The sequence below is a fragment of the Hemitrygon akajei genome, unplaced genomic scaffold (assembly GCF_048418815.1).
Source record: "Hemitrygon akajei unplaced genomic scaffold, sHemAka1.3 Scf000055, whole genome shotgun sequence".
Lineage (NCBI taxonomy): Eukaryota > Metazoa > Chordata > Chondrichthyes > Myliobatiformes > Dasyatidae > Hemitrygon > Hemitrygon akajei.
In genome coordinates, this window is record NW_027331941.1 from 5316532 (window position 1) to 5341007 (window position 24476).

The following is a 24476-nucleotide window of genomic DNA, read 5'->3' on the forward strand; positions in this document are numbered from 1 at the left end:
TAAAGGGAAAATAAAACTATAAATGCCAGGCCAAACAGAGCCGTTAACTAAAACTCTCAAAATGGTAAACAAAGCCTACACTGTGGCTGAAAATAAGAACTAAGACTAAAACTAATACCGCTGGAATTCAGAGTCAATTGACTCTACAGTCCAATGCTTCAAGCAAGGCGAAATGCAAGCAAGCAGCGAAACGTTGCTGTGTCCAAGTCTCGACAATTACTACGACGGAATGAATGGAATTAAAAGGTGTCAGAATGAAATAATAAGTAGGTGACTCATGCATATTCACGACCGACATTGCCCAATCTGCTACGCTGCAGAATCCGTGGTTGTGACATGGCACCTCTCTCTGGATGCAGCCCCAGAGGCGCCACCACTTCGGCTGAAAGTCCCGGATGAGGGACTTGTCCAAGAGGAAGTTCGACAAAGTGACACCGTGAGACGATTCATTCTGAAAATGAGGACCCTCCGATTGGAGCTAAACGGGCATCTGGTTCAACAATTAAACTAGCACAATCCCTGAGCCTATCACAATCAACATAACAAGCGTAAACAGAAAGCACCAGGAAATAGGATTACAAAGAGCGAATCGCTCGGAGAAAACACAATGAATTATTAAACCAATATAACTCGGAGTCCTGCCATGTGCAGAAGTTCGCTGATGACACGGCCATAGTGGGGTGTGTCAGGAATGGACAGGAGGAGGAGTATAGGAAACTGATACAGGACTTTGTGATATGGTGCAACTCAAACTACCTGCGTCTCAATATCACCAAGACCAAGGAGATGGTGGTGGACTTTAGGAGATCTAGGCCTCATATGGAGCCAGTGATCATTAATGGAGAATGTGTGGAGCAGGTTAAGACCTACAAGTATCTGGGAGTACAGTTAGACGAGAAGCTAGACTGGACTGCCAACACAGATGCCTTGTGCAGGAAGGCACAGAGTCGACTGTACTTCCTAAGAAGGTTGGCGTCATTCAATGTCTGTAGTGAGATGCTGAAGATGTTCTATAGGTCAGTTGTGGAGAGCGCCCTCTTCTTTGTGGTGGCGTGTTGGGGAGGAAGTATTAAAAAGAGGGACGCCTCACGTCTTAATAAGCTGGTAAGGAAGGCGGGCTCTGTCGTGGGCAAAGTACTGGAGAGTTTAACATCGGTAGCTGAGCGAAGGGCGCTGAGTAGGCTACGGTCAATTATGGATAACTCTGAACATCCTCTACATAGCACCATCCAGAGACAGAGAAGCAGTTTCAGCGACAGGTTACTATCGATGCAATGCTCCTCAGACAGGATGAAGAGGTCAATACTCCCCAATGCCATTAGGCTTTACAATTCTACCGCCAGGACTTAAGAACTTTTTAAAAGCTATTATTAATGCTTTTTGAGATAGTGATTTAGATGCATATCATATTTTTTTTACTGAGTTAAGTATTGTATGTAATTAGTTTTGCTACAACAAGTGTATGGGACATTGGAAAAAAGTTGAATTTCCCCATGGGGATGAATAAAGTATCTATCTATCTATCTATCTATCTATCTATCTATCTATCTATCTATCTATCTATCTATCTATCTATCTATCTATCTATCTATCTATCTATCTATCTATCACTGTTGTTAAGCACCAATTAACCAATTCGGGTGCTCTCAAAACCTCAGAGCCCAATGCTCTGATGTCCTCCCGAGGCCTTCAGAGGCCACTATTGGTGGCACCTAACGGCCCAGGAAGATCTGAAAACTCAAGATCCTGGGACGACCCGAGAGACCTGGGATACTTGAGAGAGGGAGATGTGAGGAACTCGAGAGGCAGGGAGACATGGCGATCCAGAGAGCCTGGGTGATTTGAGAAGCCCAAAAGTGCAGTATCCAGGGAATCCCGAGTGACTAAGAGACCTGGGAATCCCGAGAGACTGAGAAACCGGAGAATCCGTGCTTGTCACAGTGACTGTGGAGCAAGATAAAGGAGTGGTCTGATTTTGGTGTTCAATGAGTGCATCGGAGAGGGGTAGGAATTCTGAGTTGGTATCACTCCTTACCTCTCTGGAGAATAAATTGACAAGTGCCAATTTGGAGAGTCCTAGTTAACATTTGCTCAGAATGTTCTCGGGATTAACACCCCCGAAAGGGAAGAGGATTACGAGACTTCGGCGGAACCGACCTCTCAGATGCTGGATGACTGGCAGTGCTCTGATAACGTGAAAAGCAAACAACGATTGCTAGGGAGTCTGAGAGATCCGGCTGCTGACGCAGTGAGGTCTTTGAAGACACGGAACCCTTTGGTTTCTTCCGCGGGGCACGTGCAGGCACTAGAAAACCTTTTTTTTTGGGTGCAAAGACAAGCCCAATGGAACTTATCGTGGGATTCCTAACATAGGTTACTGAGCATGCATGGATTTGAGAAAGTGTGGACTACGCCTTTTTCTCCCTTTTCCCCAGCCCAAGCGTTTCAACTGGACATCGCTAGACATGATTGGAACCTTGGTGTAAAGTACACAAGAACAGATGATATCAACATTCTGGGCCTCTAGTCTGCTGCTGCAACTGCACAGAGAATAAAACTACGGGTATTCACCGTATTAACTGATGTTTGGCCGTGAAGCGACTTTGCCCGTCGCTCTCTACTTTGGTACTGGCGGCGAAGATTTTCCAAGAACACTAATCTGAAATATGTCTAATATTAGAAGAAAGTTGTAAAGGCTTACGAACTAGCCAAGGATTCGGCTACCTAACAGAATCAATGCAATAAGAGGAGGTATGATTAAAAGGTTGGTTTCTCCCAACTGATGCCTGGAGATCGTGTCCTCATAAAGAATCTGGTGTTACCTGGGAAACATGTGTTGGATGACCGCTGGGCTGCTATGCCCTATGATGCAGAGAGACAGATGCGGAACGTACCCGTTTTCCGACTGAAACCAGAGGGTGGGAATGGGCCTGTCAACAATCTCTATTCGAACCACTTTCTAACTCTGGGGCAAAAGGAGCGTGTTGGCCCAAAGCCTGACCTGGACCCTCCAACTCATAAACGGACTCAGCAGAGACATGAATGAACTGACAGATAATCAGCAGAAAGGGCTGGACCGAAGCTAACCACTGAGTTTCATACGGATTCAGAGGATGAGGAAATGGGGGTGTGGTATATGCTGCCCTTTGCAAACTCCCCAATCACTGAAGAAGACATCTCTAAACCTCCTCATGTTGAGGCGGGTGTAATGGGCAGAGCTAATAACAGGTAGGGAGGTTTGCGGTTATACAATGAAAGGTGGCTGGACTCTCAGGTAACTGGGCATGTTGCCGAGACCGGCCAAGCGACAGGTTGACCTGAACTGTCGGGAGACACGAGTAATATGAGGGAGGGGCCTCTCCTTTCAGGCAAGAAACAGCCCAGGTAGCGCCATAAACTGAAAATTATATAATTGGGTAAGAAGGTCTCAAAGAGTCAGGAAACATCCACATAGGCTAGGCTATGTCTCTCCCGGGGAGAAATCTGTAGCAGCTGTCCCCTTGGTGAGATGTGTCACTGCTATTTCCTGGATCGGATGTCCTGGTGTCACGAAATTTCTTTAAGAAGCTGTATTAATCAGGAAGGTTTGATAAATTCTCTCAAAGCTATAAGGACTTAACTTTTTGATGAGGGACAATGTAAAGTTTTCACTGCTAGCGGAATGCTATTTCTGTAGAAGCAGTGTTTGGGGTGTGGTTAGAGATAATGGGTGCTTCAGCGTGCGAGCCATCCTATCAGGGGAGCGGTATTTTTATTTTGTTCTGTGCGCTGACACCGATGTGAACTGTGATCTTTGTTCGGCGGGAGATGGTGAGGAAAGGCGTTGGAGAGAACCGGTTGCAGGATTCAGCCCTGTGGGGACCGTGATACGATGGAACAGGCTGTAGAAATCTGCTGAGGAACGGTGAATATAACATTCGGAACAGTAGAGCACCAACCTGTGCGCAATTAACTTTATTTATAATTGGCCCTTGCTTGTTTGTTTTTTGCTTTTTCTTTAGTTAAGGTAGAATTCATAAATATAATTCCTGAAATCGTATGCAGTGTGTTGCCTGTTATTTCCCGGCACCTAGTTGCAACTGGCTAATTAACTGGTTAGTTAATTGTAACTCGCTAATTACACAGCATTCACACTTAACCTGGTTTGGGTTAGAGTGACATCCCAATCTCACAGATTTGGTGGGATGGGAGTTCGTATACCCTAGAGGTACACCGCCTTAGGAAAGTATACTATCATACAATACACGTTAATCTTACTGGTCTGTAGTTACCAGGGTCAGTGAGGTCACCCTTCTTATACACTGAGATAATGTTAGCCCACTTCCAGTTCTTACAGGATTCAGCATTCTTCACTGACTTTTTTGAAAAAACAACATGTTATAGGTTTATATATATAATCACAGACATCTTTAAACACCCTTAGATATCTGTTGTCTGTCTCTGGAGATTTATTACATTACAGGCTTTTCAGCTTCAGCAGGACCTCACTTTCTAAGATATCTAAGTCACTTTACAGAATCTTACTTTTGCCTACACTTACTGGTAAACTGCTATCATTTTGCAGCTGAATACATTATCAAAAATATAAGGTAAGGATATCAGTTATGTACTTTTTGCATAATTTAATACCCTATTACTATTGCCATGCACTTAACTTCCTCCTTGACTATTAAATAATTTACTATTAAAGTATTGAAAAATATCCTGGGGTCGATCGTAACATAATGAGTAATATCATTCTCAACCTGTCCTTTGGCAGTTTTGATTTCCATCTTGACAATAGCTGTCATAGCTTCATATACCCTTTGGTTAACACCATTACTATTTTATCTGTATTCCCTACGTAGCTCTCTTTTCATCAATTGTTTTATCTACATCTTTATTCTTCCATGTAGTTGATCTATTGTTTTTACTGCTTCTCCCGATCTTCGGAATAAACATTTCCTGCAGTTCATGTATCACCACTTTAAATCGACCCCATTTTTCTTCAACTGAAACAACGTCAAAGAGTTCCTTCCAGTTTACCTTCTGAAATTTTTAGCACATCTGTGCAAAATTTGCCTTTCTGAAATCAATGCAATATCTTTGGATTTACTGATATATTCGTCAAAAATAGTTCAAGACCAAACATGATATGATCACATTTTCCTATAGGGTCAACATCTTTATTACTGATCATTCTGTCCTGATAGTTACGGGATATCAATCTCCCCTCTTGTCGGTGCATTAATACGCTGGGTCAAAGCAACAATCATTTAATAACTGAATAAATTCACTTCCCTGCAATCCATTAGCCCTGGCATTCTCCACTGAATATTTAGGAAATAGAATTCTCGCATAACTATAATACCACCTTCAGAACCTGATTGTTAATATTCTGATAGAGTTTGTTAAAATCTCGATCAGCATTAAGGGGTCTATAATATACACCGAATAGTATTCCTTTTGTCTTCATGCTTTCAGTTCTCACCCAGATATCTTTCACTAAGTCTCGATTCATCTCCTATGATATGCAGCCTCATGTTTAAATCCTCTCTTATGCACACGCCTACTTCGCCACCTTTACGATCTTGCCTGTCTTTCCAAGTACAGTTTATTCTTTAATACTATATTCATCGCCATACTTTGAAGTGATCATCAGTATTTCTTTTTCTTTTGTGGAAGAAACGATTCGTATAATTGGTGCAGAGTACATCTCACTCACCATCTTTAGATTTCTTCGTAGTAACTTTGCCTCTTGATTTGTCCGGAGGTACTGGTGGCCTGACGTCTTCTCCATGAGGGGTGATGTTTATACAAACTTCTGCCATGTTCTCAACAGAACCTTCGTGAAGGACATGAAAGGGAGAGATTAACTGCAATATCTGTATTGAAATGGATCTATTTTTTTGAAATTATATCAGAACATTTGGCCGGACGGGAGTTCGTATTCCCTAGAGGTACACCGCCCTAGGAATGTATACTATCATACGATACACGTTAAGCGTACTGGTCTGTAGTTACCAGGGTCAGTGAGGTCACCCTTCTTATGCACTGAGATAATGTTAGCCCACTTCCATTCCTTACAGGATTCAACATTCTTCACTGACTTTTTGAAAAAAAAAACATGTTGTAGGTTTATATATATAATCACAGACATCTTTATGCACCTTTACATATCTGCTGTCTGTCGCTGGAGATTTATTACATTTCAAGCTTTTCAGCTTCAGCAGGACCTCACTTTCTAAGATCTCTAAGTCACTTTACAGAATCTTATTTTCCCCAACACTTACTGGCACACTACTGGCAACTTTGCAGCTGAATACATTAGCAAAATATGAATTAAGAGTATCTGTTATGTACTTTCTGCATAACTTAATACCCTACTATTATTGCCATACACTTAACTTCCTCCTTGACTATTAAAGAATTTACTATTAAGGTATTGAAAAATATATTGGTGTCAATCGTAGCATAATGAGCAATATCATTCTCAACCCGTCTTTTGGCAGTCTTAATTTCCATCTTGACAATAGCTGCCATAGTTTCATATTCCCTTTGGTTAACGTCATTACTATTTTATCTGTAATTTTTATGTAGCTCTCTCTTCTTCACTAGTTTTATCTACATCTTTATTCTTCCATATAGTTGATCTATCGTTTTTACTGCTTGTGCCAATCTTCGGTATAAAGATTTCCTGCACTTCAAGTATTACCTCTTCAAATCGACCCCATTATTCCTCAACGTCAAACAGTTCCTTCCAATTTACCTCCTGAAATCTTTGCCACATCTGCGCAAAATTTGCCTTTCTGAAATTCAATTTAATTTTTTTTTTTTGGTTTTTACTGATACATTCTTTAAAAATAGTTTGAGACCAAAAATGATATGTTCGCATGTTCCTATAGGCTCAACAACTTCCTTACTGATCATTCTATACTGTTAGGTACAAAGTATTAGTCTGGGCAGGCCTCCCTCTTGTCGGTGCATTAACACGCTGGGTCAAAACAGCAAGCATTTAGGAACTGAATTAATTCACTTTCCTGAAATCCATTAGCCCTTTAATTCTCCATTGAATACATGTGTAAAAAATCCTCCCATAACTGTAAAATCGCCTTCAGAACTGGATTATCGGATAGAGTTTGTTAAAATCTCGATCAGCATTAAGGGGTCTATAACATACAAAGAATATTATTCATATATCCTTCTTGCTTTCAATTCTCTCCCAGATATCTTCACTAAATCTCGATTCATCGACTATGATATGCACCCTCATGTTTAAATGATCTCTTATGCACATGGCTACTCCGCCACATTCTTGCCTATCTTTCCAAGTACAGTATCTCCTTTAATTCTAAACTCATCACCGTACTTTGACGTGACCATAGAACATAGAACATAGAATAGTACAGCACATTACAGGCCGTTCGGCCCTCAATGTTGTGCCGACCCTCAAACCCTGCCTCCCATATAAACCCCCAACTTAAATTCCTCCATATACCTGTCTAGTAGTCTCTTAAACTTCACTAGTGTATCTGCCTCCACCACTGACTCAGGCAGTGCATTCCACGCACCAACGACTCTCTGAGTGAAAAACCTTCCTCTAATATCCCTCTTGAACTTCCCTCCCCTTACCTTAAAGTCATATCCTCTTGTACTGAGCAGTGGTGCCCTGGGGAAGTGGCGCTGACTGTCCACTCTGTCTATTCCTATTAATATCTTGTACACCTCTATCATGTCTCCTCTCATCCTCCTTCTCTCCAAAGAGTAAAAGACTAGCTCCCTTAATCTCTGATTATAATGCATACTCTCTAAACCAGGCAGCATCCTGGTAAATCTCCTCTGTACCCTTTCCAATCCTTCCACATCCTTCCTATAGTGAGGCGACCAGAACTGGACACAGTACTCCAAGTGTGGCCTAACTAGAGTTTTATACAGCTGCTTCATTACATCCCGTCTCTCAAACTCTATCCCTCGACTTATGGAAGCTAACTCACCATAAGCTTTCTTAACTATCATATCTACCTGTCAGGCAACTTTCAGGGATCTGTGGACACGTACCCTCAGATCCCTCTGCTCCTCCACACTACCAAGTATCCTATCATTTACTTTGTACTCTGCATTGGAGTTTGTCCTTCCAAAGTGTGCCACCTCACACTTCTCCGGGTTGAACTCCATCTGCGGCTTCTCAGCCCACTTCTGCATCCTATCAATATCTCTCTGCAATCTTCGACAATCCTCTACACTATCTACAACACCACCAACCTTTGTGTCGACTACAAACTTGCCAACCCACTCTTCTACCCCCACATCCAGGTAGTTAATAGAAATCACAAAAAGTAGAGGTCCCAGAACAGATCCTTCTGGGACACCACTAGTCACAACCCTCCAATCTGAATGTACTCCCTCCACCACGACCCTCTGCCTTCTGCAGGCAAGCTAATTCTGAATCCACCTGGCCAAACTTCCCTGGGTCCCATGCCTTCTGACTTTCTGAATAAGCCTACCGTGTGGAACTTTGTCAAATGCCTTACTAAAATCCATGTAGATCACATCCACTGCACTACCCTCATCGATATGCCTGGTCACATCCTCAAAGAGCTCTATCAGGCTTGTTAGGCACGATCTACCCTTCACAAAGCCATGCTGACTGGCCCTGATCAGACCATGATTCTCTAAATGTCCATAGTTCCTATATCTCAGAATCTTTTCCAACAGCTTTCCCACCACAGACGTAAGGCTCACTGGTCTATAATTACCTGGACTATCCCTACTACCTTTTTTGAACAAGGGGACAACATTCACCTCTCTACAATCCTCCGGTACCATTCCCGTGGACAACGAGGACATAAAGATCCTAGCCAGAGGTTCATCAATCTCTTCCCTTACCATTGGAGCAGCCTGGGGAATATTCCGTCAGGCCCCGGGGACTTGTCCGTCCTAATGTATTTTAACAAATCCAACACCTCCTCCCCATTAATATTAACATGCTCCAGAACATCAACCTCACTCATATTGTCCTCACCGTCATCAAGTTCCCTCTCAGTGGTGAATACCGAAAGGAAGTATGCATTGAGGACTTCGTTCACTTCCACAACCTCCAGGCACATCTTCCCACTTTTATCTCTAATCGGTCCTACCTTCACTCCTGTCATCCTTTTGTTCTTCACATAATTGAAGAATGCCTTGGGGTTTTCCTTTACCCTACTCGCCAAGGCCTTCTCATGCCGCGTTCTTGCTCTTCACAGCCTCTTCTTAAGCTCCTTTCTTGCTACCCTATATTCCTCAATAAACCCATCTGATCCTTGCTTCCTAAACCTCGTGTATGCTGCCGTCTTCCACCTGACTAGATTTTCCACTTCACTTGTCACCCATGGTTCCTTCACCCTACCATTCTTTATCTTCCTCACCAGGGACATATTTATCCCTAACATCCTGCAAGATATCCCTAAACATCGACCACATGTCCATAGTACATTTCCCTGCACAAACATCATCCAAATTCACACCCTCAAGTTCTAGCCTTATAGCCTCATAATTTGCCCTTCTGCAATTAAAAATTTTCCTGTCCTCTCTGATTCTATCCTTTTCCATGATAATGCTAAACGACAGGGAACCGTGATCACTTTCCCCCAGATGCTCACGTACTGACAGATCTGTGACCTGACCCGGTTCATTACCTAATACTAGATCTAGTATGGCATTCTCCCTAGTTGGCCTGTCAACATACTGTGACAGGAATCCATCCTGGAAACACATAACAAACTCTGCCCCATCTAAGCACTTGGAACTAATCAAGTGCCAATCAATATTAGGGAAGTTAAAGTCACTCATGGTAACAACCCTGTTATTTTTACACCTTTCCAAAATCTGCCTCCCGATCTGCTCCTCGGTATCTCTGCTGTTACCAGGGGGCCTATAGAATACCACCAATAGAGTAACTGCTCCCGTCCTGTTCCTGACTTCCACCCATACTGACTCAAAAGAGGATCCTGCTACATTACCCACCCTTTCTGCAACTGTAATAGTATCCCTGACCAGTAGTGCCACCCCTCCTCCCCTCCCACCCCCCTCTCTATCCCTTTTAAAGCACTGAAATCCAGGAATATTGAGAATCCATTCCTGCCCTGGTGCCAGCCAAGTCTCCGTAATGGCCACTACATCATAATTCCATGTATGTATCCAAGCTCTCAGTTCAGCACCTTTGTTCCTGGTGTTTCTTGCATTGAAGTACACGCACTTTAGCCCTTCTACCTTAATACATTTACACCCTTTATTCTGCTTCTCTTTCCTCAAAGCCTCTCTATATGTTAGATCTGGCTTTACTCCATGCACTTCTTTCACTACTCTATCGCTCCGAGTCTCATCCCCTTGCAAATTAGTTTAAACCCTCCCGAACCATGCTAGCAAACGTACCAGCAAGGATATTGCTCCCCGTCGAGTTCAGATGCAACACATCCAATCTGTACAGGTCCCACCTTCCCCAGAAAAGATCCAAATGGTCCAAAAATCTAAAACCCTGCCCCCTGCACCAACTCCTCAGCCACGCATTCAACTGCCATCTCCTCCAATTCTTACCATCACTATCACGTAGTACTGGCAGCAATCCTGAGAACTCCACCCTTGAGGTCCTGTTCTTCGGCCTTCTGCCTAGTTCCCGAAAACTCACACTTCAGGACCTCATCCCTCTTCCTGCCTATGTCGTTGGTCCCAACATGTATCACGACTTCTGGTTGCTTTCCCCCTCGTACCAGGATGTCATGCACCCGGTCAGAGACATCCCGGACCCTGGCACCCGGGAGGCAACAAACCCTGCGGGTTTCCTTCTCACGTCCACAAAATCTCCTGTCTGCTCCCCTGACTATAGAGTCTCCAATGACGACAGCTCTCCTCTTCCCCATCCAATCCTTCTGCGCCACAGGGTCAGAATCAGTGCTAGAGGCCCTACCACCGTGGCGCACACCTGTTCGGTTATCCTCGCCAACAGTATCCAGGAAGGTAAACTTATTATTCAGGGGAATGGCTACAGGGGTGCTCTGCACTACCTCTCTACTCTCCTTCGCTTCCCCCCCTCGGACTGTCACCCAACGATCTGCTTCCCTGTAGCTCTCAGAAGAGAGAGGGATAGAGGTTCGAGGAGGAGAGACAGAGTAAAAGAGGTCAGACACAGATCCTGGTATCTAACAGTGGGTGGTAAGAGCCACGGTGAGAGAATTTGCACTGAGGCTTCACCCTGAACAGCAGAACCAGCCCCAAATCGTGAGCAGGCCGCGCATCTCCCCATTCCCACAATGTCCTGTCCCAGAGATGTCAGCGGTCATATCTGTGGACCGGCGCTGTCTGTGGGTGGGGGCGCAGTTGGCAGGGGACTCCAAATCCCGTCTTGTAAAGTCAGACCAATGCTCGACTCCACACCCGAACAATGGTGAAAAGGGCGGCGGCAGTAGAGAGCCGCTGGTCTCTACTGGCAGAGAGATGTCTGGAATAGAGATGGAGGACTGCCATTATGGGGAGAGATTGGACGGCCGGGTCCTGGAGTGTGTAATGGGACAGAAACACTCGAATACAGTGAATACAAGAGCAGGGATGTGTTGCTGAAGCTTTAGGAGGTACTGGTGAGGCCTCACGTTGAGTATTTTAAACGGTCTTGGGCACTTCATCTTCGAAAAGATGTGCTGGCATTGGAGACGGTCCAGAGGAGGAATGACTGGGTTATCATGCGAGGACCATTTGCTGGCTGTATTCTCTGGAATTTAGAAGATGAGGGGGATCTCATCGAAAGCTATCGGATGTTGAAAGGCTTAGACAGGGCAGATGTGGAAGGATGTTTCCCATGGTGGGGAAGTCTGGGAAAATAGGTCACAGGCTCAGGATAGAGGGGTGTCCATTTAAAACAGAGAAATGCAGAAATTTCTTCAGCCAGAGGATGGTGAATTTACGGAACTTGTTGTGGAAGGGTAGGTCATTAGGTGTATTTAAGGCAGAGATCAATATAGGTTTTTGATTGGACATGGCATCAAAGGTTACAGGGAGAAGGCCGGGGAGTGAGGCTGAGGAGGAGATAAAAAAAAAGATCAGCTATGATTGAATGGCGGAGCAGACTTGATGGGCCAAATGGCCGAATACTGCTCCCATACTATAGAGAGAGTGCAGTGGAGATTTACGAGGATGTTGCCTGGATTGGAGGGCCTGCGTTATGAGAATGGGCTTAGGGAACTTGGCCTTTTCTCCTTGGAGCGACGGAGGATGAGCGGTGATCTGATAGATGTGTATAAGATGATGAGAGGCATTGTTCGTGTGGATAGTCAAAGGCTTTTTCCCAGGGCTGAAATAGCTAACACGAGAGGGCACAGTTTTAAGATGCTTTAAGTTTTAAGTTTTAGGTTTTAAGATACCGAGGAGATTTCAGAGCTGAGTTTTTTTTACACAGAGAGTGGAGAGTGCAGAGACCTTCTGGCTAAGGTCAGTTCAATCGATCGGACGGTGAATGCAAAATCAAAATTCAATCTTGGAAGCAGAAGTGCGTTTTAGGTAACTTAATATAATCGCCAGCAACATTTTCATTTTTTGTGGAAGACGTGATTGGTGGAATTGGTGCAAAGCACAACTCACTCGGCACCCGTTGTTTATTTCTTAGCGCCAAACGTGCCTGTTTTATTCATTTGTTTATTTGTTTGTTTGTTTGTTTATTGCCCAGAGATATTTGTGATCAACTTTTATCGGTGATATCGTGTCACGGACCTATTCTGCAGAAGAGGTGCTATTAACAATGTCAGATTCAGCTACTGTCGAGCCTCCGGGAAGGATTGAAAATTTGAAATGGACTGCAATACTTTTTCTGGACTGGGGCTGTTTGCAACAGTTGTAGTAGAATCAACAAATAATAGTACATTAAACACACCCCTAAGGGCGAAAACACGCATCTTTCTTTTGAAACGAGACTTGGCCAGCGGTATCTAACTGATGAGTACCTGCAATTGGATGTTGCTCTGCATTAATTAGAAGCGTCTCATTTTCGCCATCCACACCATGCGCATAACGTTGCAAACATTCATAACACCGACTGTCCACGCACATGCAGCAAGTACAATTGCCAAGGAAATCGGGATCCCGATGTATTGCAATAGTGTTTCTGCGAATGACACGGACATGTTTGATATAGAAACAGAAAATCTATAGCACAATGCAGACCCTCCGGCCCACAATGCTGTGGCGAACATGCACTTACTTTACAAATTACCTAGGCTTACCCATAGCCCTCTATCTTTCTGAGCTCCATGTACCTGTCCAGGAATCTCTTAAAATACCCTATCGTATCCGCCTCCACCACCGCCGCCGGCAGCCCATTCCACGCACTCACAACTATCTGCGGAAATAAACTTACCCCTGAAATCACCTCGGTACCAAACATCTTAAAACTGTGCCCTCCTGTGTTACAGATTTCAGCCCTGGGAAAAAGCCTCTGACTATCCACATGATCAATGCCTCTCATCATCTTATACACATCTATCAGGTCACCTCTCATCCTCCGTCGCTCCAAGGAGAAACGGCCAAGTTAACCCAATATATTCTCATAAAGAATGTTCCCAAATCCAGGTAACATCCATCCCTCATTCCAGTATTTCGTGAACATTTATCCGTAATACTTCGAAGAAGTATTTAAAGTAGACAAGGCAAGAAATAGCCAATGGGTTTAGAAATGCGTTCCTGATGCCCAGAGGATCAGAGGAGAAAAGGCCGAGTTCACTCAATATATTTTCATAAGGCTTTCTCCCCAATCCAGGCAACAGCCTTGTAAACCTCCTATGCACCTTTTTTATGGCTTCCACATCCTTCCTGTAGTGAGACGACCAGAACTGAGCACAGTACTCCAAGTAGGGTCTGACCAGGCTCCTATATAGCTGTAACATTACCTCTCGGCTCCTAAACTCAGTCCCACTGTTGATGAAGGCCAATGCACCACGTGACCTATTAACCACAAAGTCAAACTACGCAGCAGCTTTGAGAGTCCTATGGACTCGGACCCCAAGATCCCTCTGATCCTCCACACTGCCAAGAGTCTTACCATTAATGCTATATTCTGCCATTATATTTGATCTACCAAAATGAACCACTTCACACTTATTTCGGTTGCCCTCCACCTGCCACTTCTCAGCCCAGATTTGCATCCTATCGATGTCCCACTGTAACCTCTAACAGCCCTCTACACTATACAAAAAGCACAAAACATTTTATTGTCATCACACCCCCAGTCTTTGTGTCATCACACCCCAACCTTTTTGTCATCATACCAATGGACAAACAATTGGCGCACAAATACAAAATAGAGTGTTAACTAGAATCCACGCGAAGACGATTTCTGTTCATCACATATCATACTGATTCTGATACTCCGACATAATTGAATAATATTGAGCAGCAGAATCGGGTGAATTCCTCTCACGGGCTTCCCTGTCATATCTTATTTCCGAAAGTAATTGGCGCCTAGTTTGTTCAAATTTGAGCACAACACACTCACCCACTACAGTTTTCTTCGCACCAGAGGCTTCTGCTTCTCTGTCCAGTAGCATTAATGTTCGACCTTTATCCGTTTTATTGTCTTCACTGACCTCTTTTCCAAAAGAGGTGCTGTGAACAATATCGGATTTCTTCCCAGAGCCCGGGCCGAAATTGCCACTGGTAGATTTTCTCCTCCTGTTTCTGTTGTGTTTCTCTTTTTTGTCTCGAACATCAAACATTGCAGGGGCTTCCGCCATGGCCCAACCAGACCCTTCAAGGAGGAGATATAAAGCTGGAATTAACTGCAATGATTTGACAGGACTGGGACAGTTAGCGGTAACTGCGTTAGAATTACGTATTACATAAAGATGTTACACAACAGTGATTGTAATGAAAAAAAACCACACAACTTCCTGTGTTGTTTAGTTTGAAGCAAAATGAAAATCAGGTCGTAAGAAATGAAAGCAACAATTGGCGTCGTAACCTCTGAACTATAAATATACACAGACGATGCAATCATGCTTCGTACATCGAATCATAAGATCAGAATAGCCTGTGCAGAAATCCCTGATATCTCAAAGCTACGATACATCATCGCTGGGAAATTGCCAACTGTCTTCAAAGGGAGCCCTGCGAGGCATTTTCATAGGTCAGATGGATTACTCGCACGGTCAGGGAAATTCTTGATGGAAATGAAAAATCCAAAATGAGAGAAATTAATCTGAAGAAACTTGGATCAACCAATAAAAACGTTAGAGGCACCCAAGGAAATCTGGGAACATCAGAGCGGATGAAGTGCCTTTGACAGGAAAGGTTAACTTCTCCAGATTGAGTATTCCCTGCATTTTCTGTCTTTCATTATCTTGAGCAATTCCGTGATGTGTATTCAAACGTTTTACAGGAACACTGTTTGGTTATGGTTAACCTCCTTCTATTGCTGAGACTGTGTCTATGTGTCTATAATGTTATTTTGTACCCTTCTCCCCATACATCAAACTCCAACAGTGTTCAAGGAAGCTCACCGAAGAGTTACCAACGAGTGCTTGTACTTCATTAAGTTATATCTGTCGTGACCCAGCAGTCGACACGTATGACAGGGGCAGTCAAATATAGAGATTAGTTCGCATTTTTCAAACGAATATCCTTATGTTACACGTCTGGGCCAAGAGACGAGAAAGCTGACCTTAAGCATCAAGCACCAATTTACAAGAAGTCTACACTAATGCCATCTTCTTCCCTATACGTTTGCATGATCTAACATCAACCAGCCCACACGCTCTTCCCCTTATTCTACCACTCACACCTTAACTGGATCAATTTATCGAGGCTAATTCGTCATCTGGTAACATCTGACTGCAGCGTGGAGATCCAACGTGGGCGACAAGGTGCAAATACTCCACTAAGAAATGGCTGGTATTCAGAAATAAGCTCAAATCTGTGTCACGGAGAGGCAGAAACACAACGAGCTATATTCTCCTTGCTTTAGTGTGGAATTTTATATATCAAACTCTGTGAATTCCCTACTGTCCCCAGTTGGTTGACTTATTTTATAATGAACGTTCATGGCCATCCTAAATGAGCGTAGTTTAATACACAACCAAGTGCAAAATGGAGAACAACGTATTGGAAATGCTGGAGGAACTTCGCTGGTCAGATAGCATCCGGGGAAATGTCGTTTCGGGTTGAGACACTTCTTCCGGACTAGAAAGAAAGGGGGAAGACGCCAGAAGCAAAAGGTGGCGGGACAGTGAGGAGGACGAGCAAGCCGATTACAGCTGAAGACGGGTAGTTGGGTGAGATAAAGAAGGAATCTCATAGGAGAGGACAATTGACCATTGTAGAAAGGGAAGAAGGAAGAGCTGCATGGGCAGGTGATAGGCAGATGTGGAGAAAAGGCAAGAGACCGGAAAAGGAAAGGGAGCGGATTTTTTTTTTTATTTTTACCGGAAGGAGAAATCGATGTTCATGCTTGTATGTTGAAGGCTACCCGGAGAGAATATCAGGGATTGCTCCTCCGCCCTGAGAATGATCTCATCGTGACAAAAGAAGAGGCCACGGACTGAAGTATCGGAATTGGAATGAGGACAAGAATTAAAATAGTTGCCCACCGGATCCGCTCGGCGGATGGTGCAGATGGGCTCGACAAAGTGGTCTCCCCATTTATGTAGCATACCAGCAATGTAGAGTAGACCGCATTCCGACCACAGTATACAAAGGACGACCCCAAGAAAAACTTTATTGCCGGCATTTCAAGAAATTGGAGGGGATGCGGGTGAGGGTTTCATTATTGGTGGAGGAAGCGAAACCTCATTCACTGAACAACGAAGGGTTATGGGGAAAATACCGATAGGTGGAAATGATCCAATGGCCAAATCAGCCATAATCTTGTTGAATGGCGGAGCAGGCTCGACGTGCCAGATGGCCGACTTCTGCTCCTATTTCCTATGTCCTTATGTAAGAAAGAGGACATCTCTCATGTCCTTGAATGAAACACCTCATCCCTGGATCAGATGTAGCATAGACTAACAAGGGGTAGGAAGAGGTGCAGTCAAGGTAGCCATGGGAATCTGTAGTTTTATAAAAGATAAAGGCAAACACTTTACCCTCAGAGTTGCAGACAGAGGGAATGGGAAAGATGGTGGAGGCATCATGAATGAACAAAATGAATTTAAGAGCAGGGTGGAAGTTGGAAACAAAGTTAATGAAGTTGACCAGCTCAGTATCGGTGCATGAGGTCAATGATTCAGAGGTTACTGTAGCGCAGTGATGTCGGGAAGATTTATTATGGAAGGCTTAAACACGGACTGTTCTACGTAGCCAATGAAAATTCGGGCACAGCTGGGGATTAGTGGGAGGCCCTTGGCTACCTCATGAGTCTGGAAAAAGTTACATCATCTAAAGGAGAAATTGTCGAGGATGAGGACTAGTCCAGCTGATCACAGGATGTGGCGGTTCACACAAGATTAAATGATCAGCTGGGCATTCCATGCCGTATTTGAAAACTCGTACGCACTCCGGCTCCACTGAACCAGTCATACGTGTTGGCTGATTCACATCTGATGTCAATTACAGGGGCTTTACGAAAATACATTTTATGAAAATAGTTAGTAGACGTACATTCGCTTCGTTCTGATGCGTCCAACTCATTTTTAGGGGCTGTCAACATCCGATCTTCAATCATTCTCCTGGATACACTGCCGCCAGTAGTTTTGCCCACGATGTTAGAGGCACCCTTATATCTTTCATCCGCGTTAACTTCTCCGGCCTCAACCATTTCCCGCAGATGGCTGTAGATTTCATTCCTGCTGTCCTGGCCAACATTGGTTTGGACAGCTACTGGTAGGACAAATAAAAAAATAACTTCAATACTTCGACTGTACTGGGGAAATGGAAGTAAAGAAAGTACTACAAACGTTTAACAAAGTGTGACAGGGCTAATTCCATAGTCTATCTTTGCTAAGTAATTAAATAGAAAAAAAGTACTGAAGAAATGCAATACACGCAAAGAAACATAGAGAAATAGAAAACCTACAGCAAAATACAGGCCCTGCAGCCCACAATGCTGCGCCCGACATGTCCTTCCCGTCGAAATTACCCAGGGTTACCTATAGCCCTTTAATTTTCAGAGCTCCATGTACATGTCCAGGAGCCTCTTAAAAGAACCTATCGTATCCGTCTAAAAGCACCGTCGCCGACAGCCCATTCCACGGACTCACCATTCTCAGTATAAAAACCTACCACTGACTTCTCCTCTGTACCTACGTCCAAGCTCCTTAAAACTATGCCATCTGGTGCTAGCTGAAAACAGCCCAGTTAACTAAACATATTCTCATAAGGCATGTTCCCAAATCCAGGCAGCAACCATCCCTCATTCCAGTATTTCGTAAACATTTATCCATAATGCTTGGAAGAAGTATTTAAAGTAGACAAGGCCAATGGGTTTAGAAATGCAGTTCTGATGCCCAGAGGATCAGAGGAGAAAAGGCCGAGTTCACTCAACTCCTTCTCATAAGCCATGCTCCCCAATCCAGGCAACATCCATGTAAATCTCCTATGCACACTTTCTATGGTTTCCACATCCTTCCTGTAGTGAGGCGACCAGAACTGAGCACAATACTCCAAGTGGGGTCTGACCAGGGCCCTATATAGCTGCAACATTACCTCTCGGCTCCTAAATTCAATTCCACGGTTGATGAAGGCCAACAAACCGTACGCCTTCTTAACCACAAAGTCAATCCGCGCAGCTGCTTTCAGAGTCCTATGGACTCGGACCCCAAGATCCCTCTGATCCTCCACATTGTAAGAGTCTTACTGTTAATACTATATTCTGCCATCATACCTGACCGACCAAAATGAACCATTTCACTCTTATCTGGGTTGAAATCCATCTGACATTTCTCAATCCAGTTTTGCATCCTATCAATGTCCCACTGTAATCTCTGACAACCCTCCATACTATTCACAGCACCCTGTAATCTGTTACATGTTACTTGCTTCACCATGCTTTTTTTTTGGTAATTGGTTTTAAGGATGACTCACTTTTTCATAGAGGCCATATGAAATTGGAGCTGAAATCTGGTAGCAATTCGGGCAATTTTATTTTGGATATGAGATACCAGCATTTCAGAGGGAATGGGGCATTTAGGGAGCAATTCGTGCAGTTCTATCGTTTTTTGTTGCGTGTTTTAAAAGTACCCAGAGAGTAATCAGGAGCCAGTGCATTTGTACCTCTCTGCAATACAGAATGGCATGTGGTGAATGCTGATTTGTGGTGGGAGGTCATGTTATACATTCCTGTGGATGGCGTTACAATTTCCATACTGGACCAATGCGTCTCAGGTTGCTGACTTTGAACAAGACTCCTTACTGTGCAGGAAGGCACAGAGGCGACTGTACTTCCTTATAAGGTTGGCGTCATTCAATGTCTGTAGTGAGATGCTGAAGATGTTCTATAGGTCAGTTGTGGAGAGCGCCCTCTTCTTTGTGGTGGCGTGTTGGGGAGGAAGCATTAAGAAGAGGGACGCCTCACGTCTTAATAAGCTGGTAAGGAAGGCGGGCTCTGTCGTGGGCAAAGTACAGGAGAGTTTAACATCGGTAGCTGAGCGAAGGGCGCTGAGTAGGCTACGGTCAATTATGGAAAACTCTGAACATCCTCTACATAGCACCATCCAGAGACAGAGAAGCAGTTTCAGCGACAGGTTACTATCGATGCAATGCTCCTCAGACAGGATGAAGAGGTCAATACTCCCCAATGCCATTAGGCTTTACAATTCAACCGCCAGGACTTAAGAACTTTTTAAAAGCTATTATTAATGCTTTTTGAGATAGTAATTTAGATGCATATCATATTTTTTTTTACTGAGTTAAGTATTGTATGTTATTAGTTTTGCTACAACAAGTGTATGGGACATTGGAAAAAAAGTTGAATTTCCCCATGGGGATGAATAAAGTATCTATCTATCTATCTATCTATCTATCTATCTATCTACTACATCACAGAAGGGATGCCACTGATATCTATCCCTTTGATCGCAATAAAAGATTGCTTTAGAGAAATTATGGCCTCTCGTGTTTTGACATTCAGTTTTGGGGGAGCTAGGAAGGGGTCATCTATTCCAGCCTACCTCGGCCCAGTGTATGGTAAAAGCCTTAAGGGACAAAGAAATGGCAGATGAGATACAATGTTGAGAAATGTACGGTTCTACATTGTGGAAGAAGAAACAATTGAAGAAATAATAAATTATTATTTATTCAAAAATCGTAAGTGCAAAGGGTCTTGAGGGTCGTGGTGCAGGATACCCTTAAAGTTAACCACCAGGTTGGATCGGCAGTAAGGAAAGTGAATGCTATGTTGGCATTCATTTCAAGAGGAATGGTGTATAAGAGTAAGGACGCTCTATGGGGCACTGGTGCGACCCCATTTGGAATACTGTGTGCAGTTTCGGGCCCCTTATCTTAGAAAGGATGTGCTGATGTGAAAGAGTTCAGAGAAGATTCACGAGAATGATTCCAGGAATGCAGGGACTAACATATGAGGAGCGTTTGTAGGCTCTTGGATTGTATTCATTATAGTATAGAAGAATGAGAGAGGATCAAATGGAAACATTTTGAATATCGAAAGGGTTGGACAGAGTAGATGTGGAAAGGCTGTTTCCCTTGATGGGTGAGTCCAGGACAAGAAGTCACAGTCTTAGAATTAGAGGATACCCGTTTAAAACAGAGATAAGGATTATTTTTTTAGCCAGAGAGCCGTGGATATATGGAATTCATTGTCATATACAACTGTGGAAGCCCAATCATTGAGGGTGTTTAAGGAGGAAATTGATTGGTATCTAATTAGTCAGGGTATCAAGGGATATGGTGGAAAAGCCGGAAATTGGAACTAGATGGGAGAATAGTTTAGCTCATGGTGGAGTGGCGAAGCAGACTCGATTGTCCGGATAGCCTACTTCTGCTCCTTTGTCTTGTGATCTTGTGACTTGAACTTTAATAGCTAGTGGAGGAAGTGCTTTAAGAGCTGCTATTTGCCTTTGTATCGTGTGCTTAATTGGAATGCCCTGATTCTTAAAATGATTTTTCCACCTGGCAGAGTATCTGTGTGGGTGGCATTTTGAATACTAGGTGCAAGGTAGATGGCTAATGTAAACAGGAACAGTATTCTGGGACGGCTATGTCTATGTCAAATGGTGCTTTGAGGCTGGGCACTTGTGGGAAGTGAATGGCAGTTACTGGATATGTCGTTCCTAGGCCTACCCGTTGTGCCCACAGGGTGGTGCTGTTGATAAGTGTATCTATGCCACACCAGTGCCCTGAATGGGCATCTTTCCCACGCTGGTAAGTTAAAGGGCTGTTACACGGGAAGGATATTTACAGTGATTGTCTTTGTCAGCATGGTACGGCCAGACTGCCCCAGGAACTGATGCCTTGCATTACCTGCTCACGAGTGAAGGCGGCACTTGTAGCATTATTGGTTAAGAATGCTGCACCTACATTCCTGATGGGTTGGTGAACAACCCTCACCTGTTCGATCATATCTCAGAGCCAGTGCTGAATATTAAGTGGTGGACCAGTTCACTGGCTATCCCACTCTAGGGTGGGGCTGGTGGCCTCGTCGGCTGCTGAGAGGTTGGTGGACTACTGTAGTGTACTGAAGGGTGACTACTGGGTTTACAGTACTGGGATTTGTACTCTGTGTTTTATTTAAAACTTGCTTAAGAGTTTGCGGGAGTCATACTAGTCTGAGGGTTGGATAATCACAATTTTCGAAGGGTGGAGTGTCCTGTAGGGGGCGTGTCTGATTCGGACTTTCGAAAGTCATTTCCGTTGTGATTAGTTAGCTTGGACGCTTCAGCTACTTTACCATTTGGTAACTACCTGGTGACCAGTTTCAAATATTATGGATACATAAAATAGCACATGGAAGGCGCCAGCTCGATTCCTCCATTGTTTAAGACATCACCATTGGGAACGTATGGCCTGCGCGCGTTTTTAACCAAGTGTATTTGCTGAATGTGCGTGTGTCCTTGAGTGCTCGGCTTTTTAGTGTCTGTAACTTGGGGAACATGAAAGTTTTGTCGAATTTTTACTGTTTGTAAATAAATGATCAAAATAGCTCTTCATGGAGACCGCTTTCTGTATCATTTGCCAGGCCCACAAATCTGATTGAACCTCCCACAGTTGTAAAATAGTTGAGTGCAGAAGCAGTAAAAGGCTTATCAACTTGGATTTGAAAGGATGGGAGTGGTGGGGAAACATATACCATTCTGAACTGTACCCATATTCATCGCATGAAGGTCTGATCTTCTATGTCATTAAGGGCCAGCTCAACTTCTCCAGCCTTTTGTCACATCGAAATATGACAAGCAGCAGAGTAGCATCCCAGAAGAAAAAATGGATGTGGCCAGCGGATCCCAAAGGACGCGAATGCAGGCTGCTTGTTGGCAACGCAGATATTGAAGCAAACTGTAGATGGTCGCTGGAGAGGTTTGCGGATTAAGAAATGCTCAGAGACAGGGGTATAAAAGAGCAATGTTCAGAGACAGCGGAATGAACAGTTGACCATTATACGTCTCAAAGAATCCTCTGGAATTTGCCGCAGCGAACAATTTCTGGTCGGCTTTGTACTTACGGCTCAGTTCACGGTTGTGGACCTCAGCACGCTCTCCCGAGTCTGTAACGTCAACTTCCTGTTTATCGTCATCAGCCTCAGGTTTCGTTGGTAGACATGCAACTGGGCCCACCAGAAGCATGAGCAAGACAAAGTTCAGCATAAAGCTGTGATTGGTCGGTCTCATTCTTGGTATATCTGTCAACAGTAGCAAACACAAAATAGGCTGGTCAGTATGCTTCACATCCATTTGGAAAGGATTATCGACACTACCCCATACTTGTCAACGGCAGTTATACAAGAACTCACTGTGCCTCATTCAGTAAGATACCGATTAATAGCACAGAATAGCACAGTATGTCTGCACGCCAATTTGCCGAACCAATTAACCATTATTAAATATCTAATTAGAATAATAAATTCCATTTCAACCAAGCCCATGCACCACCATAATCCACTAAGCTGCACCCTTATCACATATGCCCAGGCATAACAATGCAGTACATACTAGAACAGAAAATGGAGTGGTCCACTTGGCCCCTTAAACATTACATTCCATTTACTATTATCATGGGCGATCTTACAAATCTTACACCTCATCGACTGTGCCAGTTCACTGTCGAGTTTTTTAAAAAATATTCTTAACACTTTATTTTTTGTTATTATTGATGCATCGCTTAGATTTATTAATCAGTTATTCGCTAATTTACAAACGTAATTCTTTATTGTACATAATGACATATTGACTTAATGTATCTGTTTTGTTAATCTTCAACAATAATTCATTAAAAAAAATTAAAAATGAGTTTAACTCCCCAATCGTTCAAAATCATTTGACTGCTCGTTGACTGTTGGAGTGACTGCCATATCCTGTGAGAAGAATTTGCTGAGCTTCTCGTAGCTAGATCATTAGTTACCATTATTATTACTATATTTATTATTAACATATATTATGATTATTGCTAAGTGTGTTTTAAATGTTGCTGCTGTGACAAAATAATTTCCTACTCGGGATCAATAAAGCTCTTATTATATATATTTTTTCAGGCTAATTTTATTATGTAAGAGTCTGGAGAACGTAATGAATATAATAATTTCAATTGTATATAGGAGCTTATTAAAAGAAACACAGGAAACCGACAGCACAATACAATCCCTTCAGCCCACAAAGTTGTGCTGAACATGTCCCTATCTGGGAAATTATTAGGCTTACCTATAGCCCTGTATTTTACTAAGCCCCATGTACCCATGTAAAAACCTCTTAAAAGACCCTATTGCATCCGCCACCATTACCGTTGTCGGCAACCCATTCCACCCACTCACCACTCTCTGAGTAAACAACTTGCCCCTGACATCTCCTCTGTACCGACTCCCCAGCACCTTAAACCTGTGTCCTCTTGTGACAACCATTTTAACCTTGGGAAAAAGCTTCTGACTATCCACTCGACCAATACCTCTCATCATCTTGTACACCTCTGTGGGCTCACCTCTCATCCTCCTTCGCTCCAAGGAGAAAAAGCCGAGTTCACTCAATCCATTCTCATAAGGCATGCTCCCCAATCCAGGCAACATCCGCGTAAATCTTCTCTGCACCGTTTCTGGGGTTTCCACATCCTTCCTGTAGTGAGGCGACCAGAACTGAGCACAGTGCTCCAAGTGGGGTCTGACCAGGGTCCTACATAGCTGCAACATTACCTCTCGGCTCCCAAACTCAATTCCACGATTGATGAAGGCCAATGCCTCCTTAACCACAGAGACACCCTGCGTAGCAGCTTTGAGTGTCCTGTGGACTCGGACCCCAAGTTCGCTTTGATCCTCCACACCGCCAAGAAAGAGTATTACTATAAAGACATTATTCTGCCATCACATTTGACCTACCAAAATGAACCACTTC

The 24476-nt window shown here is 43.6% G+C and overlaps 1 protein-coding gene across 1 annotated transcript in view; it reads right to left on the reverse strand.

The window, feature by feature from the left end:
• LOC140721449 (NACHT, LRR and PYD domains-containing protein 14-like) overlaps positions 1-24476 on the reverse strand; it is a 66096-nt gene that overhangs the window by 19327 nt on the left and 22293 nt on the right. The window contains exons 2-5 of the mRNA XM_073036270.1: positions 22604-22780; positions 17593-17811; positions 14495-14746; positions 5705-5824 (exon numbers count right to left, since the gene is read on the reverse strand). Of these exons, the coding sequence (XP_072892371.1) occupies positions 5705-5824; positions 14495-14746; positions 17593-17811; positions 22604-22769 (757 nt within the window). The 5' untranslated portion in view covers positions 22770-22780. The remainder of the gene's footprint in view (positions 1-5704; positions 5825-14494; positions 14747-17592; positions 17812-22603; positions 22781-24476) is intronic.